The sequence below is a fragment of the Mobula birostris genome, chromosome 7, assembly GCF_030028105.1.
Source record: "Mobula birostris isolate sMobBir1 chromosome 7, sMobBir1.hap1, whole genome shotgun sequence".
Lineage (NCBI taxonomy): Eukaryota > Metazoa > Chordata > Chondrichthyes > Myliobatiformes > Myliobatidae > Mobula > Mobula birostris.
The window spans coordinates 33,099,881-33,118,966 of NC_092376.1; the positions used below are offsets into that span (position 1 = coordinate 33,099,881).

Below are 19,086 nucleotides of genomic sequence, written 5' to 3' on the forward strand. Positions count from 1 at the left end.
TAATGCATTAGTTGTTAAGACAGGAAAGCTTGAGATTTTCACTGAAGACCTACTGTGGATTTGCAGAATTGTTAGCACATTTTGGGCAAGATGGATGGCAGCAAAACGATGCCAAAGTATGTGAAAATTTTGCAAAATTTCTTCATGTGATTTAATGTAAATTTTATCCATGCAATACTGTTCATCCACCAGCTTGAAAAAATGACTTTCTAAATTTATTTTTCCCTCAGTTCATTCTAAACCAACAGATATCGACAGCTTCGTCAGATAGAAGGACTTAAGAGATGAGTTTAGTGAAGATAAGTGGCACCGGGACAGAAGGTCAGTCACGGGGAGATCTCATTGAAACCTACTGAATGTTGAAAGGACTAGGTAGGGTGGATGTGGGGAGGATGTTTCCTATGCTGGTGGTATCCAGAACTAGAGGGCACAGCCTCAAATTTGAGGAGCGACCCTTTATAACAGAGGTAAAGAGGAATTTTTTTTGCCAGAAAGCTTTGATTCTGTGGAATGCTCTGCCACCAACTGTGGTGGAGGCCAAGTCCGTGGGTATATTTAAGGCAGAAGTTGATTGTTTCCTGATTGGCGAGGATATCAAAGGATATAGCGAGAAGGCAGGTGTATGGGGTTGAGTGGAATCCGGGATCAGCCATGATGGAACGGTGGAGCAGACTCGATTGGCTGAATAGCCTAATTCTGCTACTGTCTTCTGGTCTTATGGCATTACTGAAAGCTGGAAGAGACCTGGGGGGATGGGAGGGGGTAGTCAAAAGGCCTCTTCTTTTTCACGTGCTGTTATATTCTTTGTTGAAAGTAAATTGAAGTGGTGGGAGTGGGGAGTGTGTGGGTAAGCTACTGAGTAAGAGTGCTGCTGGACCTAAAGTTAATTACATTCCCACATTTGGCAATGGTAATTTACCATTTCAATCTCCTGACAGGAAGCACTTAACTGCTAAAAGTTGTTGCTTTATCTGAAACATCAGCACGGGCAGATGGCTGAACAGGTAATAATATTTTTCAGCATTCTAAACTGTATACAGCTCATTAATTTTGTTAAAATTGTTCAAAACGAGATCCAAGTACAATGCACTTGATAACTTACTCAAAATAACTTGTATCACTGCAGTCTTTGTGGTAACCTTGAAAACATCAAGTAGCATTATACAAGTTGAAAAGAGGTTTCATTACATGATACTAAAATGGCTAATGGTGCATAATATTATACAGTAGCAAATGGAGTGTGAGATCTAACTGCAATAATTATCTAAATTATCCTACAACTGCTGGATGTGCTTTTCTTTCACCGTATTTTGGAAAAGTACAAACAAACCTCAGCACTCAGATGAAACTAGTTATACGGGCAATCCCAGTGTTACGAGGGGTGGGTCATTTTCCTAAAGAATTGTGATCTCTGCAATGTGAAGCTGCATTCTATCTGTCAAGAAACAAGTTTTTAAAAATTGTGCTTATTTACTTTTTCTCCCACACACAATAAGGGCAAATTTCTGTAACCTGAAGGGCTATAATGCAGGGGTCACCCTGTATATCATTGTTGGCTACTACGTAATACCTAGGTGGGAGCATATGCAAACTTTAATTAACTGCTCCGTGCTCTATTCACTGCTTCACCGAATAGGATATTTAGTGACACAGGTTAAATAAAAGCAAAAATAAATGCCAATCGCTCTAGTACCTTGAAAATAGTAATTTCTGGAGGGTGAAACTCATACAGCATTTCACTGTGTAATGTAATAATATTACAAGTTACTAAACAGATCTGTGCAAGACCACTGTGAGGACAAAACAGCTTCAGGGTACACAGTCTAAGTCTCTTCTGTATTTATGTAACTCCAAAGAAAATAGATTGTTCTGTGTAAGCCTGCAATCCTTAAAACACTTTGGGTTCACGTCCCACCCATTGAAATTGGTAGAAGGGAGGTGGGGGGGGGCAAGAGGGAGAGGTGGGGAGGCCAAGCCTTCCTTGTGGGATTCAGAGAAGCATTCTTCTTTCTCTAACACTCACAAGGATGTAAATGATCACTATTATTATTTTGTTCAAACTTACCTTGCTGAGACAAAACTGGGTGCACATCCAGTGCCTGACAAGTTTGGTCTGGTAGGGCCTCAGGTCTTGGTTTATCACCAAATCACACCCTGGCTGGTGATAATCACAGACATGTAATTTGTATACTTAAAGCAGGATGATGTCTTTGCTAACCATGTTAAAAATCTAACTGCGAGATCAGGAAGGGAGGAATAAGAGTTGAATTGTTCTAACTCACTCCCCACCTTCTCAATCTTGGTTTCTGTCAGGTTGATCAGTTAAAGAAAACAAAGAAATAGATCAAAGGTCAGTAACATTATCAATATTTTCTAACATTACTGTAGAATAGATTTCTATCTGTAGAATTTGTACTTTGATGAGAAGACTGCCACTGAAAGGCCTAGATTACGAGACTTCTTGATCAAAACAGAGCTCTAAAGAGGGAATTTGCTAACTGTCTACAGTCACTCACACAACCTGCTCAGGTATGTCAAGAATGCACTGCTGGAAGACTGAAAGCAAACCAAACAGACTTAACAAATAAAGATGGCAGTCAGAATGAAAGGGTTTATTTTAACCAGTCTGTGAAGCTTACAAAAGGTAAAAACAATTGAGGGAGAGTAGGGAAATACTTGTTAAGTTTACTGTCAAAATATTTTCTCCAGCTATCATCTGCCTTTGGGCTTTGGAAGTGGCTTCAGTGTCTACATATCCATGACAGTATTCAAAATTACAATGTAGCACATACCTGAAAATAAAGTACAACTAACCTTTGCCTCCCACAGCCACATTAAATTTTAATCAAAGTTCAATTTCAGTTGTACACTCAGCTGACTTGGACCACAAATTTGGAATCAGACCTTTCACTTGCAAATGAATGGGATCCAATACTGTGTTCACTGTGTGGACATTGTGGGTGGGGGGGGGGATATGCATTGGGAACATGTTATGAGTTGGCAAAGAGGTAGAGGACATCAACAGCAATCCAGAAACTGGGTGCTTTAAGATGATATAACCGTAACACATAGGAGCAGAATTAGGCAATTCTGACTATCAAGTCTGCTCCGATATTTGATCATGGCTGATATATTTTCCCTCTCAACCCGATTCTCTTGTCTTCTCTCCGAAACCTTTGACACTCTTACTAATCAAGAACCTATCAACCTCTGCTGTAAATATATCCAATGACTTGGCTTCCCCAGCTGTCTGTAGCAATGAATTCCATACATTCACCAGCCTCTGGGAAAAGAAATACCATATCTAAAGGAACATCCCAGCATTCTGAGGCTGTGCCCTCTGGTCCTAGACTCTCCCACTATTGGAAGCATCCTCTCCACGTGCTGTTGATCAAGGAAATTTAGGGAATCAATGACTTCATAACCTATGTGGAGGAAGATGAACATGGATTCCTTGGTAACGTAGCAAATAAAATAGGTTTCAACCCTTCTGTGAAGATCAATGTCAGTGTTCAGCAAATTGCCATTTGCGAGCCATACACAACTGTTTCTACTTACATAATCTTAAATTGTTAACAGAATTATGAAAGTTCTGTTTTGCAGTTCGAGAGGATGATGAATAATTTCACATCTGAACAAAGGCTCTCAGCTACAGGTGAGATTCATCATACAGGAACATTAGCGCAGAAAAAGTGTAAGAGCAACAGTTTATTCAACAAATATTAGGAATTGCTATTTGTATATCTGCAGAATTTCAAACTGGTTTGCTTGAATTCTTTGATTTCACTGCTATTAAATATAGCTTAAAGATTTAGAGGAGGTTAAATTGAGAATTATATGGTATTTGAAGTGTACTGAATTATTGAAAGGCCTGGATAATGTATACACGGAGAGGATATTTCCATTAGTGGGAGAGTCTAGGGCCAGAGTACATCGCCTCAAAGTACAAGGACATCCATTTAGGATAGATATAAGGAGGAATTTTTTTACCCTGAGGGTGATGAATCTGTGGAATTCATTGCCACAGGCAGTTGTGAAAGCCATGTCATCGTGTATATTTAAAGCAGAGAATGATAGTTTCTTGATTTGTAAAGGCATCAAAGACTATGGGGAGATGGCAAAAGAATGGGATCAAGAGGGAAAATAAATCAGCCATGATCGATTGGTGGAGCAGGCTTGATGGGTTGAATGGTGTAATTGTGCTCCTATATCTAATGGTCTTATGTGCCGCTGGCCATTCCCAATGGCTTCTAATAATATGCTCATCGTTTGTCTGGAAGAGCTGGATTGAAAATCTGGAAGTGTGCTATTGCTGCATAAGCCATCATTTATATGTTACACATGGGAAAATGCTGGACAAACTCAATATGTCACACAGCATCGATGGAGAGGAATAAACAGTCGACCTTCATCTGATCTGGAACGGAAGGGGGTAGAAACCAGAATGAGAAGGTTGGGGAAGGAGAAGGAGTACAAACTGGTAGGTGAAAGGTGAAGCCAGGCGAGGGGGAAGGTGGCTGCGTGGAAGAAGCGAATGAAATCAGAAGCTGGTAGGTGATTGGTATTAAAGGTAAAGGGCAGAAAAAGGAATCTAATAGGAGAGTGGACCGAGGGACAAAGGGAAGGAAGAGGGCAGCAGAGGGAGTTAATAGGCAGCTGAAGAGAAGGGGTAAGAGGGGAGCCAGAATAGGAATTGGGAAAAGGGGGAGGAGGAAGAAGTTACCAGAAGTTAGAGAAATCAATGTTCATACTATTAGGTTGGAGGCTACCCACATGGAATGAGGTATTCCTTCTCCATCCTGAGAGTGGCAATAAAGGAGGCCATGGCGGCCTGCTGTCTCTCTTCCTTCTCTTTCTTCCATGGTGACGCTCTCCTCTCCTATCTGATTCATTCTTCTACCACCCTTTATTGTTAACACACATCACCTCTCAGCTTCTCACTTCATCTCCATTTCCCCATCCATTCTCCTTCCCCCCTTACTTGGTCTCACCCATCACCTGCCAGCTTGTACTCCTTCCCCTCCCCTCACATCTTATTTTGGCTTCTTTTCCCTTCCTTTCCAGTCCTGATGAAGGTGTCTCGGCCCGAAATGTCAACTGTTTATTCCCCTCTATGAATGCTGCCTGAACCGCTGAATTCCTCAGCATTTTGTTTGTTACTCTGGATTTCCAGCATCTGCAGGATCTCTTTTGTTTATACATACACAAATGCACAAAATAATCACCATGTTTGGTGTGCAATGGATTCAGTAATCCACTATGTTTGCGGGGGGAAGGAAAGTGGTAGAGGAATGCAAGAAGTAACAAAGTCAATTCACATACAGCAAACTTCCACGGAGAGCAATATGATAATGATCAAATAAGTTGTTTTGAAAACATTCATCAAAAAACAACTATTGGCCATTTCACCCAATATAGCTCAACAAGAAAACTTTCCTGTTCACCTCAGGCAATGGAGCCCTTTTTTGGTAACTGTCTCATTTAAAACTAGTCTCCATCCAATAACCCATTTGCAATAGGGACCCCCAAAGGACAATATAAAGGATGATGCTATCTGATCTTGATCATACCAAGCCTGAGGACACAGAGGCCAATTGACATTCAAGTTAGTCTCTGCCTTTCTATTCATTGGAACGTTTCATAGTGAATTCTAATATACCAGTTATACAATTTTGAAGCCTGTTAACTTCAGTAGAAATGAAACTCTATATTTTATGGCTATGAAGAAATTAGGAAGTCTTTAAGCTGAACAGCGGTAAAATCAAGGAATTCAGAAAAGCATGTTCTCTGAAAGGATAGAAATTCTGATTCTACAAATATATCAAGAGCAATTCCTTTTATTTAAATAAACTCTTACACTTTTTTTCAGCACAAGTGTTCTTGTATTATAAACCTGGTCTGTAACTGAAAGCCTTTGTTGGGATGTGAAATTATTTATCATCATCATCATCTTTTCTTTAATCTGAGAAACAGAACTTTTATAAATCTATTAGTAACTTATGACTCAATAAATGGAAATAACCCCGTTGTAGTTAATCACAGGACAATGAATTGGACCCAGCAGAGTTGGATATTCTCAGCGTTTGTTTAAACATGCTTTGTATCTCTTTAGCTAGTGCTTCAAGACTAGACTGCTGTAGGGTTGATGTTTCATTGATCAGGTGACTAGGTAACCATAGAAAGGTTCTGGGAGTTCACGCAAATTATTCACATCAAACTGATCCAGGAAAACAGTCAAGTTCAGCAAATGGGATTATGGTGGGCAAAAGAACCTGGCCAAACATTTTAATTCTGATTGCCATACCAACATGTCAGTCCATGACCTCTTCTTGTGCCATGATGAGACCACCCTAAGGGTGAAGGAGAAATACCTTATATTCCATCTGGGTAGCTTCCAGCCTAGTGGCAAAAATATCAATTTGTCCTTCTGGTTAAAAACATATTCCTCCTCCTCCCCTCTTCTTCTATTTCCACTCTGGCTTCTTACCTTTTCTCACCTGCCTATCATTCCCCCCCACCCCCCGGTGCCCCTCTACCTTCCCTTTCTCCCATGGTCCACTCTCCTCTCCTCTCAGATTCCTTCCTCTCCTGTCCTTTACCTTTCCTACCTACCTGGCTTCACCTATCTAGATATTCTCCTTCTCTTCCACCTAACTTTTTATTCTGGCCCATAACCTATCACTCACCAACCTGTTCAAAAGTCCCCCTTTCCTCTTCAGCTCCATCTACCCATTATCTTCCAACTCTGTTGGGTGTAGCTGTAACTTGCCAGCCCTTGCCTGACGCTCCCCTTTCACTTCTATGTCAAATTTTCTCTCATTGCTCAGTCCTGATGCAGGGTCTCAAATGAAACATCAGCTCATTGTCTCCACACATGCCAATTTGACCTGCTAAGTTCCTCCAGTCATTTGTCTTTGCTCCAGATTCCAACATCTTCTGTCTCTTTTGCATCTCCAGTTTTGTGCCTTAGTAATGTGGGAAGGAATAGGGAAGCCATACAGAGATCTATTCACCTAGGATATTCAGCCTATAGGACCTGTTCTTGCAGCCGCATTATTTACACAATTAGTCCAGATGTGTTTCTGGTTGACAATGACCCCACCCACTCCCCAAAATGTCAATGGCCAGGGACTTAGCACTGATAATGGCATTGAGTGTCAAGGGAAGATGGTCATTGTTTGGGTTATATATCTGCCCATGTCAAAATCTACAGAACATTATGCTGTCAAAGAGGAGAATGCTAGTGTTTGCCTTAGTGCCCATGTCCTTTTTTTGCTCGTGAGGCCATCCTTTCCTAGATTCCCTTACAATTGCAGAGGCTGTCTTCTGTCCTCTCATCAAATCTCCAGCTTGTGACTCTTGCTGACTGCACTCCCATATAGCCGACCACTGATTTTTCACACAGCACACTTCCCAATCCCAGAATCTGCCAAACTAATCTCTCACCCCTAGCTAATCACGGTCCTGTAGTAATCCGCAAGCAATAACGCCCCAGCAGATGACTCTCATCCTAACAGTTATACCAATCAATAGTGATCTACCCTCTTTCACCACAATCTACTGATCTTTAGCAAGTGACTCTTATCTTGCCCTGTTATGTCAGAGCACTTCTTTCCCCACACTTCTTCACCCACTCAAATAGTAGATCACACAAAGTAAAAACCCGTTCAGTAGCATGCAATATCTTATACAGACAGCAGTTACAAAATTCTGTAATGCTGGACCCTCAAGAAAAACATCTGTTGGCCCACTGTGTGCTGGCCATGAACCTGCCTAAACAAGCATCATACAGTGTCTGCACTTATTTTACTGCAATCGTGATTAGCAGGATATTTTTGTTTAACGAAAAAAGAAAACAAAATAGTCTTTGTAATAATCCAAATGCCAATGTTTTCTTAGTAGTAATTACGCTGTTTAGTGACCTTCATCGGCCCATTCATCTACATGATTCAACTACATGCCATCACAGATTAGATTAGACTGCTCTTTGTGCTCTTGACAGCTCTCTACATAAGTGCTTCTTTACTAAATTGAAATTATAAAATACTTTAAATATATTCAAAGTTGTGTCGAAGAAACAGTATTAATTAACAAATATACCCAAAACATATTAAGGTTTCTCACAGGAATTACTTCAGTATACTTAACACTAATATGGTTGCCCATGGGCTTGACTATCTTGCCCAGCTGTGGTTTCAATGACAGAGAAAATGATTGTGTTTAGTCCAAACTACAGATGCATCCTATAAAGTTAAGAACAAAAGGCATAAGAATAAAACATCAGAACAGAGCCTTAGATAGCAAACATGTAATTGAACCGACTCTTGCCAGGTGTCCTCCTCCCGTCCCCTCCCTCCATGCCCACAGGCACTTGCATTTTTGGCTGGAGATGAAAGATCAGCAGGCTCCCTTTGGAAAACTGAACCCCTTTCCCTATTAAAAATGTGAAATGGTTCATGTTAAACACCTTGTTACTTTGCAAAGAACATTTAATGCAGATAATTATAGGAACAAGTTTTTCCATAGAAGCAGCCTGTTTAAATAATTATCTCCCTCAAAATCAGAGCCATTAACCCCTTCCCAGTTCACACAGGCACACTCGCCACAAACCCATTAAAAACAAAAGCATTCTTTGCTTCTGCTGCTTCACATTTCACAGAGGCATTTAACTCTTTAATCCCCCATATTACAGATACATCTTTCTCTGTCATTTCCCCTAGGAATTCAGAGCAGCACTTTCCTTCCATCTTTATAAGTTCTCCACCATCCACGTGATGGGGCCCACTGTTGACAGGTAAACATTCCTCTCCAACGCTCTAACAATATTACTGGTCGTCCTTATCCTTTCTAATCCATTCAATATCTTGTTGTCACTCCCTGCATTCATTACTTCAACTCTTTCCTCTATCCAACCCCACTCAACCTTTCCAAAATTCCTTGTTCACAGAAGCATATTTTAGCATTTAATTGGCAAAGTTCCTCATGTGCTTTAAATCAAGAATAGCTTACAAGGTGCTATGTTCATTTTTTCTCTTGTTACATAGTGATTTTTATGCTTCATTTTTAAAATCATCAAATTTATATGCTTCCCTATGGATAGTCTGGAGATTTCAACCCCAAATTTCATCTCATTGCCCCAGAATAGTTGACTGAAAGAGGAAATCATCTCAAGTGACAGGCACAAGGACATTAACTCTGTTTCTCTTTCCACAAGTACTTCCTGACCTGCTGAGTGTTTCCAGCATTTTCAGCTTTTATTTAATGAATAGTCCTCTGCACTCAGTTGAGATACAGGAAGAGAGTCTGGCAGGATATCACTGTCAAGTGGTGGAGACATCAAAGGATCAGAGAAGGCTAAGCTTTCCTCATGTAGTCTGGTGGAGCAGCAAGATTGTTTCTAATGGCCTCAAAAGCCCCATTCCTCTTCCCAAAAGCTTCACTAGAAGGGACAACAACAATGCCAATTTATTAATTGGCTTAATTACACCATCAGATGTTACTATATTATCTTAAGAGAAACTATTTACAGGCAAATATCTTTGATACCTACATTGAAGTGAATTAAGAAAAAAATAAATGAAATCTAACAAGTCATGAAATATATCAGCTTGGTTAAAAGTGCTCCGCCTATTTCAAACTAGTCTTATAGATAAATCCCAACTTTTAAGTCACACTTAAAAAGCACTTTTAAGTGCTTAGGTCTAGATAAATTTACAGTACACACAGGATTAAATAGGCAAACCTTCTTCAGCTTAGCTTCAGCTATTCATTTTTTCCTATACCCTCACTTAATCTTGCTTTTCAACAGGTAGGGCACAATAACAATGCACTAATGCACTGCTTCACAACTTTATGAAACAGTTTTTAAAAAGCATGCAGCAGTAAAAATATGTTACATTGTGTTACTTCCTTGTGATGTATAAAATCATAAAACTTTTTCCAACAGATATTTAAGTGATGGTGTGAGTAATATTCCCAGATAGCAGTCCGTTTTCTTTTCTTACCAGCTTTCTGTAACTACCTAGCATTAAACAATTGCATTTTGAATATTACTGAGACATTCCATAATTAGAAAAACATGCTTTGATTACAATGGAGCAATTTTCATAAGTTCAAAATTGCTGCCAATCAGAGCTTATTTCGACAAATACCAAAAGACAGGGGGGGCGTGGTGGCAAACTGAGTGACAGGGCTGAGGATGGGGCAGTAGGTATACAAGCAGAGGCAGTGACTCAGTGTGTCAGGAAGGACAGGCAGATGATAGGGCAAAATTACAGTCAGTGGGATCAGTTGCAGTGTAACGGGGACAAAATTGAAAAGAGTGATGAATACAGGACTGAAGGTGTTAAATTTGAACGCATGCAGTATACAAAATAAGGTAGATGATCTTGTAGTGCAGTTAGAGATTGGCAAGTATGAGGCTGTGGGCATCACTGAGTCGTGACTGAAAGAAGATTATAGTTGAGAGCTTAAATTCCAAGTATGCACATTGCATTGAAAAGACAAGCAGGTAGACAGAGAGGGTGGAGAGACTCTCTTGGCAAAACTAAAATCAAATCCTTTGAAAGAGGTGACATAAGACTGGAAGATGTAGAATCATTGGGAGTAGAGTTAAGGAATTACAAGGGTAAAAAGACCATGATAGGAGTTATATACAGGCCTCCTAACTGTAGCCAGGATGTGGGCTACAAATTACAATGGGAGATAGAAAATGCATGTCAAAAGGGCAATACTATAATAGTCATGGGGGATTTCAAACTGCAGGTAGATTAGGAAAATCTGTTTGGTGCTAATTTTGGATCCCAAGAGAAAGAATTTGTAGAATACCTATCAGGAGTCTTTCTAGAGCTGCTTGTGGCTGCACCCGCTAGGGGATCAATGATTCTGGATTGGGAGTTATATAATGAACTGGATTTGAATAGAGAGCTTAAGATAAAGGAACCCCTAGGAGACAGTGATCATAATATGATAGAATTCACCCTGCAGTTTGAAAGGGAGAAGCTAAAGTCAGTTGTGTCAGGAGCGGAGTAAAGGGAATTACAGAAAGGCAGATAGGGAGGGAGGAAATCGAACATTTCAGAGTTTTGAGCACAGAAGTTTATCTGTAACTAGGGATGTGTAACATCCAATACGACAGCAACAATTGTACACTGCTTCCAAAACAATGCCTGTAATGACAACATAATCATTTCGAGTGATGGAAATTCACCCTCAGGGAATGCACAAAACAATAACAAAAAAATTAGATACAGAACAAAATTCCAATCACGTGGAATTGACGTGAGAAAACAAAAACTTAGTTAACACAATATGTCAAAGAAACAACTAATGTTGTCAATTTTCCCCAAGGCTTTGAGTTATGGAAAATCACAATATGGTTGGTTTTATAGGAACCTGACCTCTCCATAACATAGAGGGAGTACAGTATTTACAACCAACATTTAAGTCATCTCTTTTAATTCCACCACCAAAGCTTGGCACTGAGTTTCAAATCAGGTAATTTGCACCACAACTGATTTAGCAAATTACACCAACTTCAATGTTTAAATTCAAAACACATTCAGTTCTTGGCCAAAGCAAGAAGTAAATCACCTTGACACTACTTCATCCAGGAAAGGAAACAATAATGGAATTCACCTTTCACAAAACTCTGTGTGATTACTAGTCACTTATTATTAGTCCATAATTAGTCATGAGAGGGGGACAGGACTAGATGCTCTATGTGTTAGAAGGTAGAGAAGGAGGTAAAAGAGTGGGGGGGGGACAACATTACAGTATGTCGAGGGGACATGATGGAGGCTTCATCTACTGAGGCTATATGGGGTGAACTTAAATAAGGAAGGTACAGTCACTCTGATGGTATCATACTATAGTCTCCACAATAGCCACGATGGCATTGTAGGACAAATATGCAGGCACATTAGGGAAAGGTGCAAAATCAATAGGGTTGTTGTAATAATGAGTGACTTCAATTTCATTGATAGACTGGGACATCCTTAGTGCAAGGCAGAATTTATAAGGTGCATGCACAAAGTTTGAGCAATGAGCCTAGCCAGGTAACTGACTGTTCAGTGGGGGGAAAAAAGGTTAAGGAACAGTGATCACAACTCCTTATGTTTTAAGATAGCTATGGATGAGGATAGTTCAGCAAAACATCATGGGCCAAAAGGCCTGTTCCTGACCTGTACTGGTCTGTGTTCTAAAATAGTAGAGAAGAAATCATTTCACATTCATATGAATACTGACATCCCATTACAGCTACTTTGGTTGTAGTAGTTGGATGGATTGTTGCCAATGTGGCTTTAATTTGCTTTCCTTTAAGATATTTAAAATGCAATTTATTTTCACAAGGTTCCCTTCCCTTCCAGTATCCTGAACAAACAGATTACTAGCTCAATTTCTGAAAAGGGACAACTTAAAACAAATGGGACACTAGTTAACATATAACAATGTCATATTTTCCTTGACATGAAATAGAAAATCTTAAAATAAGTTACTGTACTAAAGTATGAAATTATGTAATCCTGTAGTAAAAAATATATGGTGACCCCTTGTTATGGGGTGTGGGAGGGTGCAGGGTTGCATTTCTAGATGTAAATCTCCATGGCGTAAAACTGTCATCTGTATCAAGAAACATAATTTGAAAAGAAAGAAGTTCTGCAATAATTGTTATGTTTTTCTATATAAATTCTGTGAGAGTAAATTTTATTCCGTATTTCTAACTTTGGTAAGTGATTTTGAATTCTGTCAGAGCAAATTTCCATAACTTCTACTGGCATTTAGATGTGGGCATTCAGAACCAGAAAAACATCTTAATGAACCTGCACCTCACAAAATAATTTAATTTCTTAATTATAGCCACTGTTGTACTATAAAACATAATATCAAATCTTCAAAAAACCTTTAGTGCATTTACCAGCCTCCCACCAGGGACGGAGGAACAAGTTAGTCTGAAACCCTGATATTAAACAACCACTTATCAACACACAAAGACCACAGACTTCAAAGTATTTCCAGAAAAAAAACAATTAAATAGGAATCATTGAATGTTAGCTGTACTTGGAACCTACTCATATATAATTAGAGGTGAAGAAAAGCCGACAGAGTAATTTAGTCATTATTTCCAATGGAGGTTCTTATTACTGAATTATTTGCCTCTATGCAACGTTCTCAAGTGTACACTGCATATAGCATGTTATCCTATCACAACATGGTCTGTGGTTAGAAAAATCCACACCTCACAAGCTCCGACCTGTCGTTCTTAAATGAAACTTGTAATAGAACATAGAACATAGAAATCTACAGCACACACTGTGTTGTGCCAGCCATGTAACCTACTCTCAAAACTGCCTAAAATAATATACTTTAGAAATACTTTCAAGATATTCCGATCCGTCAGATATTTAATCAGAAGCTGGCAATGTACAGTGAAATTGTTTCTGCAAAAGTCAACAAATATCCTACGTCTACTGAAATTACGCTTTATTTTTCATTGTAACCATCTCTAATATGAAATATAAAATATTAAAATAAGTTACTAAAAACCAGAAATGCTGCAGCTTTTTACAAAGTTTGCTTTTGTCGCACAATGGTGACTCTACAGATGACACACAGTCATAGACAGGAAAAAATTTATTTGATCTTCCATCCCATTTGAAAATGTAGCATGTTGAACTAAATATTAACAGGAAAAGTAAAGCGTTCTACAACTGAAGTATATTTGCACTCTAGTTGCTATAGTAATGTAGTATACCAATCTCACACAGCATCTCAGTAAATAGCATGGAGAGACAAATAGTCTTTAATTTTAATGACATTACTATATGGATAAATATTTACTAATATACCCAGAATAACGCTCTGATCATGGAAAGAGTGCTTTGGATGTTTTGTATCAACCTAAAAAAGCACTAATTGACACTATGCCATGTTAAACGACATTGCACATAACACCAGGTCAGTTGAAAATGATATTATGATAATAGCCATCTGTTCTTTCATAATCCTTGAGGCAAAAGGGATTGTTAAGCATCTTTCTTATAAAGTCATTCTTTTCTCATGATACCATAATAAGAAAATAAAGTAAATAACAAAAACATTAGTTGCTTATATATTTTCTGCTCCAAAGGCAGAAAACGTATAGAACATAGAATAGTACAGCACAGTACAGGCCCTTTGGCCCACAATGTTGTGCCGACCCTCAAACCCTGCCTCCCATATAAGCCCCCACCTTAAATTCCTCCATACACCTGTCTAGTAGTCTCTTAAACTTCACTAGTGTATCTGCCTCCACCACTGACTCAGACAGTGCATTCCACGCACCAACCAATCTCTGATTAAAAAACCTTCTTCTAATATCCCCCTTGAACTTCCCACCCCTTACCTTAAAGCCATGTCCTCTTGTATTGAGCAGTGGTGCCCTGGGGAAGAGGCGCTGGCTATCCACTCTATCTATTCCTCTTATTATTTTGTACACCTCTATCATGTCTCCTCTCATCCTCCTTCTCTCCAAACAGTAAAGCCCTAGCTCCCTTAATCTCTGATCATAATGCATACTCTCTAAACCAGGCAGCATCCTGGTAAATCTCCTCTGTACCCTTTCCAATGCTTCCACATCCTTCCTATAGTGAGGCGACCAGAACTGGACACAGTACTCCAAGTGTGGCCGAACCAGAGTTTTATAGAGCTGCATCATTACATCACGACTCTTAAACCCTATCCCTCAACTTATGAAAGCTAACACCCCATAAGCTTTCTTAACTACCCTATTCACCTGTGAGGCAACTTTCAGGGATCTGTGGATATGACCCCCAGATCCCTCTGCTCCTCCACACTACCAAGTATCCTGCCATTTACTTTGTACTCTGCCTTGGAGTTTGTCCTTCCAAAGTGTACCACCTCACACTTCTCAGGGTTGAACTCCATCTGCCACTTCTCAGCCCACTTCTGCATCCTATCAATGTCTCTCTGCAATCTTTGACAATTCTCTACACTATCTACACCACCTTTGTGTCGTCTGCAAACTTGCCAACCCACCCTTCTACCCCCACATCCAGGTCGTTAATAAAAATCACGAAAAGTACAGGTCCCAGAACAGATCCTTGTGGGACACCACTAGTCACAGTCCCCCAATCTGAATGTACTCCCTCCACCATGACCCTCTGCCTTCTGCAGGCAAGCCAATTCTGAATCCGCCTGGCCAAACTTCCCTGGATCCCATGCCTTCTGACCTTCTGAATAAGCCTACCCTGTGGAACCTTGTCAAATGCCTTACTAAAATCCATATAGATCACATCCACTGCACTACCCTCATCTGTCTGTGGTATAAAAAATTTAAACCACAAACTTTTTCCCTCCATTCTGAAATAACTAAATTCAACTCTAATTACAATATGAAAGTCTGAAGACTACAGTACCTTTAATAAGTGTTTATGTGCAGCAAAGTGTTTTACTTGTGGAAGAATTAAATAATTGAAATAAGCTGAGACCATAATCGATGGAATGAAAGCTCTTTAAAGTTTTAGTTCCTCATCCAAATTCTCTCCACTGGTGTTAAACCAGATTACACTGGGCCTGGCTGCTGCCCAACCACACCACCTGCTGTGCCCACCCACCCAGATTTACCTTCCCTGGATGTGGAAGCCTAAACAAGCTGACACTCTGCTCTCAGGGAGCACCACATGAGGCACAGCACTGCTCCTGGAAGGCCCAAGCTGTCTTTGACAACAAGCCAGCTACATTTCAACAATTGAAATAATTTTTAAAAAAGTAAAATTGTCTTATGAGGCAGTTAATGGCATTAAATTAGAATGGCATTTAATAACTCGATTATGTAAACTGCAAGTAATACAGCCAAAACGCTGGAGGAACTCAGCAAGGTGAGGCAGCATCTATGGAGGGGAATAAACAGTCGATGATTTGGGCCAAGACCCTTTATCAGGACTGGAAAGGAAAGGGGAAGGAATAAGAAGGTGGGGGAGGGGGAAAGAAGTACAAACCGAATGATGATAGGTGAAGCCAGGTAAGGGGGAGGTAGGTAGGTAGGTAGATGGGAGAAGGGGGAATGAAATGAGAAGCTAGGAGCTAGAAGGTGGACAAGGTGAAGTTCTGAAGAAGGAATCTGGTAGGAGAGGAGAGTGGACCATGGGAGAAAGGGAAGGAGGAGGGTCACCAGAGGTAGGTGATAGGGCAGGTGAGAAAAAGAGAAAGGATAAGAGGGGAACCAGAAGTCAGATAAATTGATATTAAAGCTGTCAGGTGGGAGGCTACGCAGATGGACTATGAGGTGTTGCTCCTCCACTCTGAGAGTAGCCCCATTGTGGCAGTAGAGGAGGTAGGAGCCAACATGTCTGAACGGGAATGGGGAGGCGAATTAATATGGTGGGTCACCAGAAACACTGTCTCTTGCAGATGGAGCAAAGATTAGTCTGCACTTACCTTCCTCCACAGAGTCAGCAACCTCATCAAAATCAATGGGGTTACCATTCGCAAGCCAGCTATTCCTGCCATAAAGATGCTGATTTGGTGCAAACTGCACCCAGTCCCTCTGGCTACCAGTTCTAATCAAGCACCTGCATTTGCCCAAGCATGCTTCAAAATGCAATGCATCCCAAGTCCTGAAGCCTTCAGTAGAGAACTGCCAGCTGACAGTCAACTTAACTGGTCAATGTGCTCACTTAAGTGCAATAAGTCTGAAACTGAATACTGTGAATATTTTTAGCGATATTTGCAATATATGGATTTGCTTACTACATTTTAATGAAACATAAAAGGTGTGTCTTTTGAACTTAACTGTTATCGAGTCTGTAAACTGCATTGACAGACAGGCTATAGCCAACTGTTTTGCTCTTTGCCAAAGAGTTGAATTGAAGTAGGGTGTCCCACTGAGTGCTGGCGCGTGGCCAAGTGGTTAAGATGTCGGTCTAGTGATCTGAAGGTCACTAGTTCGAGCCTCAGCTGAGGCAACGTGTTGTGTCCTTGAGCAAGGCACTTAACCACACATTGCTCTGTGACGACACCGGTGCCAAGCTGTATCGGTCCTAGTGTCCTTCCCTTGGACAACATCGGTGGCGTGGAGAGGGGAGACTTGCCACATGGGCAACTGCCAGTCTTCCATATAATCTTGCCCAGGCCTGCGCCCTGGAAACCTTCCAAGGTGCAAATCCATGATCTCAGGAGACTAATGGATGCCTATATATATATATGTGTGTGTGTGTGTGTGTGTGTGTGTGTGTGTGTGTGTGTGTGTGTGTGTGTGTGTGTGTGTGTGTGTGTGTATGTGTGACACTGATCACTTAACCTCATTTTAAACTGTGTTACCTCTAGTTTCAGCCATGACAGATTCCATCCTTTCTCCGTAATCCTCTTCAGTCTTGTGACGGGAAATAATATTTGCATTCTTCCACTTCTGACCTCCTGATCATCCTCAATCACTGTAATGCTGATCGCTGCTTCTCAAGGTGAGAAATCCTAAATTCTATAATTTCCTCTATTTTCCATTTATTAAAGACATTTCCTACGACACACCATTTTTGAACAAACTTTTAATCATCTGCCTATTATTATGTAACATTCTATACTTGGCTGTATGGGATTCCTTTTTATTTGACACCAGTTTCTAAGCTAATAACTAATCTTTTGGGGAGATTGAACAGAAACAGAATATTCCTACGTTCAATTTTACATCCATGAATGAACTTTCTCAGAAAATAAACTGCAAATATTTAGCTTTTAATAATAAATTTTGGCTTTTGGTATTGTACAGTATTTCAAAATAGATATAGCCCAATGATTACAATCAAGTCAATACCTTCAGGAGAAAACTCCTATTTGTCAATCAGCGATAACAACTTTGGGAATGTCTGATGATACATTTGCAAGAAAAAAAGAAAGGACACCTCAACTATTTTTGACATAGAAATAGGACATAAGAGCAGAATTAGGTTATTAGGCTCCACTATTCCATCGTGGTTGATTTATTGCCTCTCTCAATTCCGTTCTCCTGCCTTTTCCTCATAACCTTTGACTCTCTTACTAATTAAGACCCAATCAACCTCTGCCTTAAATATACACAATGACTTGGCCTCCACAGTGGTCTGTGGCAATGAATTCCACAGATTCACCACCCTCTAACTAAAGAAACTCCTCCACATCTCTGTTCAAAGGGGACGTCCTTCCCTGTATTCTGAAGCTGAGCCTTTGGTCCTAGACTCGCGCACTACAGGAAACGTTCTCTTTGCATTCACTTTCTCCGGGCTTTTCAATATTTGATAGGTTTCAATGAGATCTCCCCCATTTCATTTTTCTTATCTCTACCAAGTACAAGAACAGAGCCATCAAACACTCCTCCTACTTTCATTCCCAGGGTCATTCTCATGAACTTCCTCTGGACAGTCTCCAATGCCAGCACATCCCTTCCTATATAAGGAGCCCAAAATATATTTTGTTGGAACACCACAGTAAAATGTTCATTGCTTATGAATGCCAACTAAAATTAAATGATGAAGGGAAGTACACAGAATATTCCCAGACAGACAGTATAAAAAAATCTATGTTTTTTGGTCTGATGGTCTAATATTTCTTCAGAGATGAAGAGCAAATCAGATTTATAGACATAACAGACAAGATATAAATCTCCTTTACTTCAGAAGATGTGAGCTGAGGTCATCCAACCACAGTAAGAGTACTGGAATGCTTGGCCTGAAAAGACTAACGGAAATCTGAATACATATATAATGTAAGAAATAACACCCTGACTTCCTCTAGGAAGTCTTTTCTATAATTAAAGCAGAAATACTCAGTCATTGAAATACATTATAAAACAATTTGTTAGCCTGGTTTTGTACACAACACATTGAATCACTTACCACTATCTTCAACTGAGAAGTGAAAAATGTCACTTGTCGCGTTGATTCCTTCTTTCAGCACATAGCAGATTTTCATGCCATCAACATCACCTGAAATACCAAAGACAGTTTATTGTCATAACATGGCCACATTACTATCTGTTTCTCACATAGCTTTGTTTAATAAGTTTCCTTCAGTGGTCAATGAAATCTTTAGAGAAGTCACCCATGACCAGTGAGA

General features: G+C 40.0%; 1 protein-coding gene across 1 annotated transcript in view; it reads right to left on the minus strand.

The window, feature by feature from the left end:
• Positions 1 to 19,086, minus strand: part of LOC140200101 (FRAS1-related extracellular matrix protein 2-like) — a 207,465-nt gene that overhangs the window by 177,163 nt on the left and 11,216 nt on the right. Inside the window, exon 2 of the mRNA XM_072262865.1 lies at positions 18,867 to 18,956. Within this exon, the coding sequence (XP_072118966.1) occupies positions 18,867 to 18,956 (90 nt within the window). The remainder of the gene's footprint in view (positions 1 to 18,866; positions 18,957 to 19,086) is intronic.